Source organism: Falco peregrinus, chromosome 3 (assembly GCF_023634155.1).
Source record: "Falco peregrinus isolate bFalPer1 chromosome 3, bFalPer1.pri, whole genome shotgun sequence".
Taxonomy (NCBI): domain Eukaryota; kingdom Metazoa; phylum Chordata; class Aves; order Falconiformes; family Falconidae; genus Falco; species Falco peregrinus.
The window spans coordinates 63,240,444-63,253,338 of record NC_073723.1 but is presented as its reverse complement, the minus strand read 5'-3'; the positions used below and the strand labels follow the sequence as shown (position 1 = coordinate 63,253,338).

General features: G+C 38.3%; 1 protein-coding gene across 4 annotated transcripts in view; it reads left to right on the top strand.

Annotated features, from left to right (window-relative positions):
• Nucleotides 1–12,895, top strand: part of SPIRE1 (spire type actin nucleation factor 1) — a 127,476-nt gene that overhangs the window by 74,115 nt on the left and 40,466 nt on the right. For all 4 annotated transcript variants that reach the window (XM_055799401.1, XM_055799399.1, XM_055799400.1 and 1 more), the window contains exon 4: nt 8,401–8,526. In XM_055799401.1, coding sequence (XP_055655376.1) covers nt 8,401–8,526 — 126 coding nt within the window. The remainder of the gene's footprint in view (nt 1–8,400; nt 8,527–12,895) is intronic.

Below are 12,895 nucleotides of genomic sequence, written 5' to 3'. Positions count from 1 at the left end.
GATTTGTGTCATTCCCCACCATTTTCTGCTGCCTTGTGATAAAACTGTTTTCTTTTTTATTCTGTTTGAAAATGTCATTATTTTCTGTTGTTTGTCCAAATGCTCTTTTTTTTTTTTTTCCAAAGCAGTACACTGAGTGTAATGGCTGCTTTATATGCTTGCATGGAGGCTTAGTTGAGAGGGGGAAGAAAGAAGGGCAAATATCCTGCTCTAATTCTCTGCTGCATATGCCAAGCATCCTGGTACAAAACCAGCTCTCCTCTCTTTTCTGCTGAACAGAAATAGTAGTTGCAGTAAGAAGGCACCCTCCAGCCCTAAGGAGAAGGCCTGAGAAGCATGGCAAACAACCATACAAAATGACATTACAGGGGTGAACTCTTTGGTATCAGTTGTTCAGGTCTTAGTTATTTAATAATGTAAAGGGTGGTTCCACAGCTTAATGGGCTGTTAGCTAAGCAGCTACAGGTAGCCCTGTGAATAGGTACAGCCACTCCCCTTCTCCTTTAATTACCCAGTTTTATCGTGTTTCCCCATCTACGCCTCTACTCTGCTTCTGAAGCTAGTTTTCTTACCCAGATGACTCCAAGCCGCTGCTGCTCCACCCAGATGCTGCTACTCCTGCATGAAATGCAGATGTGTGAATGGTACAGCTACAGAGAGCTGCCGAATGTACACAGAGCTGTTGCCTTGTGAAGCAGAGAGCTTTAGAAAACTGTTGCTGCTGACAGGCTAACTAGTGGTTTTTGCTAAATGTTGCAGGGGTTTACATTCCATGTAAAAGAACGGGGAAAATACAAATTGTGGGATTTCACCCTTGTTTGTGAATCATCTCATTGATGTTCCACTGAATGGTCAAAGAACGAAAGCTAGCAAATTCAGATTACTGCATATTTATATTATTAATTCCTCCATTATTCTGCTAAGAAATAACAGAGCACAGTTTCTCTGCAACTAAAAGAGAATGCAGAATTGGTTTTCACTTAATTGGCTCTTCTGAAATGAGCCTCTTTGAGAAGCAGGATGTTGTTAGTCCACTGTGTAAGGACAGTGTAACAGTACACCTAACACATATTCCAGAAACAGCTGTATGGGGGGGTGGGGGGGTATATTTGAGGGCTAAAAATAGCCTAATAGTTTTCAAAAATAAATGAGAATTTACACAAACACAGTTTTGTCAAGAAGTCTGCACTAGCACATAAAATTAGTAACTGAAAAATTAATGTAAAAATGTTCACTGGAAATATTGTCTCAAAAAACATAGTTTCACCTCCGTTTGAAGTCTTATTTCAATAGTCAAGGTCTTCATTCTGTGCTTAGAAAGCTAATAGAGTAAGAATAGGGTTCACTGAGCACGAGAAATACATGTTTAGCTTAAAAATTGAAGTGTAGTCAGCAATGTATACTGAGGTTTGCTTTCCATTTTTTAACACCTGTGTAAGTTTTAAATGCTTTCAAAAGTGTTTGTAATTGTGTTAAATATTTGTAAGACTTATTTCCCTAAAGATAGTATTATATAAATGTAGCAGAATACAAATTGTCTTCACCTTTAGTTGCTTCTGTCTTTGGAAGAGGTTCACGTTTGTGAGACAGTTCAGTGAGATGTTAGTCTTGCAGCTGCTGTCAGTTGAAATTTTACCAAGAATCTTATCACTTCTTAAATTCAGTCTAATAGCGTGGAAAAGTGTATCAGACTCGTCACATAGCTGTGAAATGTAAGATTTTAAGAAAGAACAGTGCTCAGCACATAGAGGCAATCAAGTACCTGGAGGAAATGGTGTCAGGACAGATACTCTGTTTAGAAGGAAATAGCAGAGGAGAGTCCTTACTGTGCACAAGTTTCATCCTGAGTGTTGTTGAATTGCTGAAGTTTTGTTTTGTATTTCTAAAAACAACTACATCATATGAAATGGCACTGCAGCATTTCCTAAGCACAGTGTACCCATGCGGGTCTTTCAACTTACTTTCACGCTAACTTAAGTTATGACTCAGGAGAGCATTTGCAAACGTTCGTTAGTCCATTCCTGTTTGACGTTTGAGCAGACATATATGTGTATACACACACACACATACACATATACACAAGGCCTTTAATCCTCAGAGTTTGCAAAGCAGAGGGTAGTTGGTGATGATGAAGGCTGTATGATACAGGCAGCTGGACTCTTCTTTAAGATCTTATGCAAAGCACTCTTATCAATCCTTGCATCATCTAATTCCCATGTGCATTTTTGGCTTTAACTTCAGCAGCTACACTGTTTCCTTCTTTTTACAATCCTGAAAGAGGGAACCAACCAAGGCCACTGTTTGATCAAATTGTGCCTGGTATTGCTATATGCAACTGCTTTGCTGTTGCATTTGGGTTTTCATATTAGAAAAGAAAATCAGAAAGAAATAATGTATTCTGTTAAATCATTTTATGGGGAGGATCATTAAATTCTGAACTTGTTTAACCAGAGAACTATGTAGCTTTTCTCTTGTCCACCTCAAAGGGATAAAAAACATGATCAAACAACAAATACCAGTGCAAGGGGAAAGCCTTACCAGATTACTGGAGAGCACTTAAATGATGAGGTAGATAGGCTTGACACCAAGAAACTAGCAATTTGCCTCAATTTCCACAAAATGTACCTTTTCCTTTAGGTGTGTAAAATTAATTAGGAACTCGCATGTTAAGCAATTGGACTTTCCATGGCACTTGCAAATGATCATTTAAAATACCAATTTAAAAAGTTACAAAGCTTCTGCAGGTAGCTCTCCAGGAAGAGCAGCTTTCTGTGAATATTTTCTGTATTTTCTGTGAATTTATTTTGTGGATTAATAGGTAACTCTGCTCCCATTCCTTTTGTCTTATCACAGTCTTACCTCACAAGTAATCCCGTGAAGTTCTTTATCAGAGGTTTTAGGTAGTTCTTGGCCCACTGCAGTTAGAAGTGGTGGAGCCAGGGGCAAATACCTGCCCGGAAAGTTTGAGAGAGCAGCTGTGAACTGGTAGGGGGCAAGGCAAGCTGGCTCCAGGTGTTGTGAAAGCTGTCTCAAAACTTGCACTGTGCTTGTCTTGTGTGCTATGCACGGGGGTGGTCCTAGCAGGCAGAAGCATCTTACAAGCTGCCCCAGTTCAACCTCAGCCAGCAACCCAGTACCGTTAAGCCGCTCACTCCCTCCCCCACCCCCAGTGGGATGGGGAGGAGAACTGGGAAAAAGAGAAAACTCATGGGTTGACATAAGAACATTTAATAGTTGACATAAAATGGAATATTATTATAATAACAACAACAATTGTAATGAAAAGGGGAGAGAGGGAGAGAAGAATAAAATCAAAAGGGGAAAAAAAACAACAAACAAGTGGTGCACAGTTCAGTTGCTCACCACTCACTGCCCAATGCCCAGCCGGTCCCTGAGCAGGGATCAGAAGGCCCTGGCAAACCCACCCAGCTTATACAGTGAGTGTGACCTTCTATGGTATGGAATATCCCTTGGGCTAGTTTGGGACAGCTGTCCTGGCTGTGTCCCCTCTTGGCTTCTTGAGCCTCTCCAGCCCTCTCGCTGGCAGGGCCTGAGAAACTGAAGGGTCCTTGACTTAGTATACACATTACTTGATAACACACTGATGCTTTTAGTTGTTGTTAACATTAATTCTTACACTAAACCCAAAACACAGGATTGTACCAGCTACTGAGAAGAAAATTAACTCTATCCTGGCTGAAACAAGGACACAGACTCATGCCAAAACACTTATTCCTCTGAATGGTCCATCTGTTAACATTATTCTGGATAATAAAGCAAAGCAAAATGCTTGGTGGAGTTTTATAAATACACAGATATTGTCTTCGTAAGATTTTTCCGGTAAGGCACACGACTCCTTGAAGTTAATATTCATAGGTAGGAATAAAAGGAGGGAAAAAAAAGCGCCCAATTACAAGATCTAGTTTATCTGCACAGAGATAAAATCTTTCAGAAAACAACCTTGACTTGGGAAGGCGTCTCAGGCTGAATTTTGATTTTTGAACTTGTTGCAATATGATACTGCAAAGGATGAGGCAGATACCTAGTACAGTTGCATGTTCAGTGATCTGTTGGTTAAAGTAATTGTTGCTTAAGAAAAAGTACATCTTTTAAGTCTATGTTAATACTCCAAGGCTTTCAAAACACTTAACAAGCCTGGCATTTGCAGGCTGGTAGTATGTTTTGCATAATATCAATAGCTTGTCTTTGTGGCCCATGGGAAAAAGAAATCCTTTTCTCCTTTGTGGTGCATTCGTACAGGCCTTCTGCCCAAGATGATTGCAAGTGGAAACACTTTTTTTCTTTTGAAATTTTAATTCCAGCAGGCTAGGTGTGTTGTTGAAGCTTCCAGTATATCTCTAGCCAAAAAATGTTTCGCAAAACCTACGTGAATTTCAGTGGGTGAGTCAGTTGGGTTTTTTTGTAATTTTTGGAAGTCCTTGATGGAATATATTCAAACAGATGCAAGAAATGCCGTTTGATTTCCTCAGATGGTTAAATTGTGATTTTTGTTAACACTGCTTTGGCTTGGTGCACTCTGTTTCCTAGTCAATTGAGGATGAATTTGGACAGAGGAGCTGGCAAGGCTATGGTATTTACATAATGCCTCTTTTTTTCTGTGAACCCTGAATGTGGATGGAAACAGTCTCTAATCTTCTTAGTGATCTAAGCAAAGATTGAATGCTTTGGGTCAAGCTGGGTTTTGGATAGGCTCAGTTAGGGAAAAAAAAATCCCAGCTCTTCACAATGATTGCAAATGGAAATAATTACAGACCAAGCTAGTTAACGTTTCAGTCGTTGATAATGTTTTTAATATTTCACCAGTTTGTAAAGACCACATAATCTGTTTTCAGCCATACTTTTTGAGACTTCTTGGAAGCAGAACAAACAGCCCTTGTATTAAGCTCTGGGCACTGTTTGCGTTCATTCCCCTTAGGATAGTTTTAAGTTGTATCATGAGGGATGAAAAGGCAAGTGTCAGAATAAGCAGCATACAGAGGCATCCTTTCCTCGATGAACTCTGAATGGCTGGAAAAGACTGCAGACCTGATCTTAATCCTTCTTATGCCATGACTGCCATGGTATGGTAAGAGGAGGAGTTGTTCATTAGGTGGCTGCCCTTTCATATCTCAAGTATTAAAATACTCTGTGATTTTTGTGGTGTGTGTTACAGTAACATAGCTTTTCAAACACTACTATCATAAAATTAAAGATATGATTCAAATTTTTTAAATTTTTTTTACAGTGGATAAATGCCCTGAACTCGGGCTGGAAGTGACATTTCATACTTCATTTGCCTTGCCTAGATTTTGCAGTATTTCTTCATATAGAAGTTATAGCTTGTCAGGTGCTCTGAACAACATGCAAGTACAGTATATTACAATGAAGGGGGGGAAATCACTGTCCTATTTGCATTTTCCTTTTTCTTCAGACTTACCTTCCAATCCAAAAATTTATGCGAAGTCACTTGACTTAACGTTGCCACAAGGGGTTTTTTATGTAATGCATCTTGACATAAGATCACTCAGAGACTGATTTTTCAGAACATGAATGTTAGTAGGAGCTGCTGGCCTTCATTTAATACCTGCAGCCTAATGTTTACAAACCAAATGGTTAACTTTTTATGTGATTGCTTTTGTAACTGAGTTCAACAGCAGGTGTTCAATTCTTTTTTTGCTTTACTTCATGTTCAATAATAGAATCAAGATTATATTCATCCCCTGCTTGAAATTGCCGCCCTGCATTTTAACTTTCTGAATATTTGATGCAAATTGTTTCTAATAAACATGCTTTTACAATCAAGAAAAAAATATTTTTAAAAACCTGTGTGCAATCTTTATAATAATAAAATTTTATTCTCAGCTACGAAGATTTGTGCCATTTTAGGACCTTTTTGAAATTGCTGTTATTATTCGTATTGTTGTAAGCAGTATACTTCAGAATAAAATGCTCTTTATCTGTACTATAATTAATAATCAGAAATAGCTTACTGAAAACATAGTAAGGCAGGTAAAGACATGATTAGTTATTGAGATAAAGGAACACAAATTAACCATGCTTAGAATTTGGTCTTTTAAATGTTCTGACTTTTTCATTAAGTCAAGGAAAATATTTAATAGCTTCTGTTTCTTTGGTATGTGTTGTCATTGTAGCACACAGTAGAGGTGCATCTGTTTCAGTTTTTCTCCTTTTACCTGCAAAGGAGATTATATGATTGGTTAAAAAAGAAAAAAAAAAAAAAAAAAGAAAAAAGGGGAGGGGGAAAGAAAAAAGAAAGGAGGAAACAAAGAAAAAAATGTCGGGTTTTTTTCTGTCAATTATGCTCTTGTGATTGTCAAGAAATAAATCTGAAGAGTTTAAGAAAATATTTGCCATCATTGTAAAGCAGTATAAAATTTGAAAGGGAGGGATCAAGGGCAGGTTTGTGAACGTCTGCTTTGCATTTCCTATATATAAGGAAAGTACATAGAAAGGAAGGAGAATATATACATGCAGGAAAATACATAAACTTTCCTTAATACATACTGTTTTTTTTACCACTGAAAGGAGATATATATATATATGGCTACAATAATGACAACAGGATATTTCAGGAGCCCAAATTGTGCTTGTAAAAATCAAAGTTGTTGATGAAATCTGACCACTGAATTCTGTATTGTAGTATTAATTGGAAGAAATAAAAGACAACAAGGGCCTATGGCCTTAAAAAGCAACTTTTCAGTGAGATTGAGCCAATCTAAATCTGATTGCAACCAAAAAGCCGTTGCTCAGCCCTTCCGTCCTTTCCCCACTCTGGCAGCATGTTCCCTTTGCTCCTTTTTGCCTGCGCTATTACATGTGTGTCTGTGCCATGAATAGTATTTGTCTCCCGCTCCACTTCCTTTGCGTTGTTAATTTTTCTCCAGGTGAGTAATCCTCTCTGAGTTAGGGTGTGAACTCTGATGCCAGCATAAGGGCATCAGTGGACCGTACAGCTGGAGGCCACAGGACCGCACCCTTTAGTGGCAGTATGGATTTCAATCAAACTGAAAGCAATACGAAGAAGCAGCCCAAGCTTTACATGCATTATGCCCCCTGTAACCACAGTGTTCGCTGTAGTGACAGGAGAGATTTAGACAAATATGCCACTAGGCTAATTAAGGACTCTTCTCCTAAAGAGGCTTTTGTCTCAAGCTTTAGTTCTGGAGATCTGAAGGTAGCCACCTGCTGCCTCAGGTTTTGGTTTGTTCTTAGGTTTAGCTCTATAGCTGAAAATACAGCTATATATAAAATAAACAGCTATTTTAAAACCACAGCAACAAGACAAATTTTAAGGCTGTGGTTGAGATTTTGTTTTATTTGAATATATACACCAGTATGATACATGATATGGGTGCTCTAGTTTTGGCTTTGGGTTTGGTTTTTTTATTTAAAATTGTTTAGGGAGCAAACTGTAGATGTTATTTTGTTCTGTCCATTTCCAGCCAAGATTTCCAATACTTACAGGCGATGGATTTGACTTAGAGGAAAAAGATATTACAACTATTAGCATCAGTGCTGAGCTATGCTACAATAATTTGAGCTGGATGTTCATGAAGCTGGATGTTGCTCATGCCATTCAGGTTCCCCGTTTGAAATATAAAGGCTGGTTTCAGTGAAACTTCTCTTGTCAGAAATGGGAGCTGCACATTTTACTCTAAAAGCAATGCTGGAGTGACAGCTTAACAGTAGTTGTGAATGCTTGTTAGTGATCTGAGTAGGCTTTCAGAGTTCTGCAGGTTTAGCGTACATGAAAATATCTATCAGTGTTTCTTTACGTCATCTGTGCCTATGTCTGGAAACATTCATCAGTATCTGAGGTGAAGCAGTAAGCGTGTGCTTCCGTGGCTCTTGCTGATTTGTAAAATCCTTGTACTGCTTGAAATAAATTAAATCAGAGTCTCAGCTTGACAATTACTCTTTACTTTTCTCCAATGCTTCACGCTTCCATCCTTTCATAAACAGTTCTATTCCACATTCATAGGAAGCTAAACAACAGTTACCGTTAAAGCTTGTTTGAATAAAGCACGTTTTCCCAAAAATTGATACTGCAAGGTTGCTTTTTTCTCCTTCACAATTATTTTTTTTGGTTTGGTTTTGTTGTTTTGGTTTGGTTTTTTTATGAAAAGGCCTTGTCTTGGTTTTCAATTTCCCAGTGTGTTGTTAACCAGTCCCCTTACCATCTTCATAGAACTCTTCTCATAAAATAAATGGGAGAGAATGTTTAGAAGATGCACCGAATTTCTGCCTGAACTTAAATGTCTTTAGGGATTTTTGTGCCCTAGATACTCTGCTGCATTTGCTTTCATGCTATCATGCTCTGTAGCATTAATGAAAGCAATGGGGCACTGTTTTGATATTGCTGTTTATTTTTCTTTCTAGCTGTGTGCTGCCCACCTGCCAACCCGATCAGAGGCACCGAATCACTATCAAGCAGTATGTCGGGCTCTTTTTGCTGAAACAATGGAACTGTACACTTTCTTGGCCAAAATTAAAAGTGCAAAAGAGGTAAGCAGTCTGAGAAGGTTTTCTGCTTTTGAGCTCTTCACTGTGTGAATTAGGCTTACAAAATCACTTCTGTACCCAGCCAGTAGTGAATGTCAGATGCTTGAGGAAATTGTCTGAGGAAATTTGTAGATGTCTTGTAGAAATAGTTATTAAATATGACTAGTCTATTTGAGAGTAAACCAGAAGTTTTTCTTGGAGGGTTGCACATTGCATACTTGCATGCATGTATGCTATGTATTTGAGTCAAAACTCTTCCCTGGTGTTTCAGGGATGTTGTGAAGCATCAGAGCTTTGCCTGGTGTTCCTCAGCATCTTCTCATGCCTTGTCTTAGGCTGAGAATTATCTGAGATTCTTCTTGCTCATGTTTTGTCCACAGTCAGCAGCTTTCCTTACCTTTGATGTATGAATGGCTTGTTTGTCTGTCACATAGGCTTCACAGTACAGCCAACTTAAAAAAAGAGAAATTTCCACCCGTAGGTCATGATGCTTGTGTTCACTGCCTGCTTGGCTGTTGCTGTTGAGTGAAAGGCCATCTTGTGAACCACTGCAATTAAATGGTCTGGCTAAAGAGTAACGTTGAGGGTGGGTGAATGATTTTTTATGAAGATAGTTTCAGTGATCTGGCCTGCAGAATGGCTCCATAAAGTCGCATTAACACAGTGTGGTTGTTGGTTACATTGGAAAACTGGTGGATGAGAGAGGAAGGACAGGAAGGGAAACATACTTCTTAAAGCTGGTTTCTTCACCGAAGCCAGCTTGTCAAGTAACAACGCTTTCATAATTTTTCCTTTTAATAAATCCCTGAAGGATTTTCTTTTCTTTTGTAAGTCAAGATCTACAGTACCTTTGAAAACCAGGATAAGATTTTACATGCTGATGTCAAAATTTTGCTGCTGAAAGAGGCAGACCTGTTCCACCCACGCATACATGCTCCCACTTTTTCCTTCATCTGGTTCTGGGAAACAAAACACAACAAATAATAATAATAAAAAAAGTAGTAAGTAATTCCTTGTCAGGTTAATGAGCTGAATCAGCTCATTAAAGGGTCAGATGTGCCTCAGAGCAGCACAAGAGAGCATTTATCCTTACGCTGGTGGTGGGAGACGCAAATCAGTCAGAGGCATAAGGAACTGGTGCTGTCTTTCCTTCCTGGTTGAGATGCATCCATCCAAGGCAGAAGAATCCTTCAGAAGTGCTTTTGTGTTGCATGAGGTCAGGTTTCACCTCCACTTTTCATCCAGTCCTATTCAAAGTGAAACCAATTTTAAAACTGAAGCAGTGTCATACAAGGATAACTTCGACAGTGTGGGCAGGGCTGAAGAGCCACTTGTTTTCTGAAGTGCCTGTGTTACGGTTCATTTGCGTCCAGTGCTCCTGATACAGCCAGCAGACAGGATACAGTGTCTCTGTGCTAAATCTGTCTCCTGAACCTTGACCTCATTAATTTCACATCTCATATTTTGACTGCTCCTTAGTGTTCTGACTATTGGATTTACTAACAGAGGGACCTGTGCTGGAAACACCTCAAGTAACAGCTATTGCAAAGTCCATGTTGAGACTCAAAGATAAGACTCTTTGCAGTTCTTTCTGCTCAGAGAGGACTTAACGTTTCCAGTGGTTCTTGAACATTCTGGCTACAGTAAGCAGTAATAAGGCATCTCTGTTGTCAGTGCCAAAGTAAAATATTTGATTAATAACCGTTTAAAATGAAGTCTTAACAATAATTCTTCTAAAATATATTAAAAAAGTAGAAGGGTCTTTTGGATTTACAGAATATTTAATCACCTTGTAATTGGACATAAAAACTCAAGAACATCTGATCACACCATAGACCATACTATGAGTTAATCCCAAATGAAAAGAAACCATTTGCTTCTCAAAGGCTGTTAGGGATTGTTTCAAAGCACATGTAGGTCAAAGGAAGTAATCCTTGTAGATGGAATTTTGGCCCTACTGAAATCAGTAGGACTTTTATGCTGCACCTAACTGAGGCCAGAAATCAGATCTTTTGATTTTATTTTAGTCTGGATCAGTCCCCCCAGTAGTCATACAAGAAGTGACTAAGAAAATTATCTTACAAGCAGCTTCTGGAATCTGAATACTTTAGTTTTATGATGCACTTGATCCTTGCTTATGTCTTTTATCCAACTATAGATTTGAAATGTATTTAATTTTGAAAATAATGTAGTGTACAAATTAAAAAAATGGGTATAAAGAAAATATGAGGCAGAAAGCTGTGAAGTCTTGTTACAGCATTTTTAAAATGACCTCTGGTTTATACCTGAGGCAAGCAGGAATCATATGATCACACTAGGTATGTGCCAGTAAAGAGGTGTGGTATTGTTTAATATGCTCTTCTCTCTTGCAAATGCATAGTTAAATTCATGAGGAATATGGTTAAATAGTATTCAAGTAAATAAATTCCTTTTTCTTTTCCTTTTGTTACTGTCACGTGAGTATTGGATATAAAGGAGAAAAACACTTAATACTTCAGTAAGGTCATTTTATTGTCATGAATTTTTGGTGACTGCACTGGCTGATAACTAGGGACACCCCCCCAACCCTCACCCTCCCCAGGTTACATACATCAGCTCCAAGTAAAAAAAAAAACAAACTTAGACTGTGTTTTGCAACAGTAAAGATGTCAGGAATTTTAAACTGTTAGTTTATTTCAAAAACTGACAGCTTTATTTGAAGATCTTCCTTTAGAATCCCTCAGACCTAGATGCAGTTGTGGACTCGAGATCAATGTGAAATTTAAAACCCTAAAAAAGGGGGGGGAAATCCTCTAAAATTACTTAAAATAAATTTCCTATGACTAAAAATTACTTTGAAATTCCTTGGATTCTTTCTAGGGTTGCTGTATGGGTTTGGTGTCTGGGTATCTGTTTCCTAGGTATATGAAGTTAATAGTTTTTGTTCAGTAGGTGCTTAAACAGCCAACTTCACTGTAGTGGAAGAAGGAGAATTTTTCTCTCTAGAAATTCACTTGCTAGGAGTGGACCAAATCTGACCTATTTTATACTACAGCCCAGGACAAGTTTAGAAGGGAAGCAGACTGTGAAAGAGGCAGGAAAAATATTGCTGTGATGCGGTTTTCTATTTGGCACTATAAAAACTTGTCAGCATTTGAAAGTTACAGGATTTCCTGAGAGATAGATCAGGAGGGATAGGCCTATAGGGTTGTAATATGTTTTGTTACTAGTATATATACTGAGTAGTCATGTGCTTTGCAGTCTATCATGTGAACATCACTGTTACATAACAAATGGAGTGTAGCTTCAGAAAGTGTTTTATTGGCATGCATTTGAGTGAGTGCATTAATCAGAAATGATGAAGGCAATGAGTGAGCTGTTTAGGCTATCTCAGTGGATGTCAAATAAAATGTTTTTAAGCACTTTGTCACATACTTGATGCCATGTGGCTTTTATTTGCAGTCTGATTATCTGTGTATGAAAGGTCAGCAGGAAAGCTGACTTGGAGACAGGGGAGATGATACTTCCATTCTTAAAGAGAATGAAATGTTTGATGTGGTGGATGCACAGAACAGGGCTCCGGAGTTGAGAAAAGTGTGATACTACTATTGCAATAGTAAAAAGTAAAAATAAATAGAGTAACAGTAGTAAAAAATACAGATTTCTGTGGAATAGCAGCCGCAACTCCAAAGGTAGGGGTTGAAATTCGGTTAGCTAACGTTATCTAACTTTGCATCTTTTTGCAAGGTCAAGTTTTTTCTGCAAGTTCACTAGGGTGATTTTTCAGCTTGCTGGCAGCATCTGTATGCTGCTCAGGCTCTGTGAAATGTGCCCTTGCTGCAGATCCACCCTGGGTACCATCTGCTGCCATCCAGAAGTGGTCTTTTGATGGGCCAAGACCTCCTAACTCTGTGTCCTGCTGTTTAAGCATTTACAGCTGATGACAAAAATGGAGTACAGCTCGTGTCATCTCAAGCAGTGAGCTTTTAAAATCGCAGTAGGAAAATTCCACAATAAAGGGGATCACTCCCTTTCTCTTTTCTCTTTTCTCTTTTCTCTCTTTTCTCTTTTCTCTTTTCTCTTTTCTCTTTTCTCTTTTTCTCTTTTCTCTTTTCTCTTTCTCTCTATTTTCTCTTTTCTCTTTTCTCTTTTCTCTTTTCTCTTTTCTCTTTTCTCTTTTCTCTTTTCTCTTTCTCTTTTCTCTTTTCTCTTTTCTCTTTTCTCTTTTCTCTTTTCTCTTTTCTCTTTTCTCTTTTTCTCTTTCTCTTTTTCTCTCTTTTCTCTTTTTCTCTTTTCTCTTTTCCTCTTTTCTCTTTTTCTCTTTCTTTCTCTTTTTCTCTCTTTTTCCTCCTTTTTTCTCTCTTTTCTCTTTCTCTTTTCCTTTTCTCTTTTT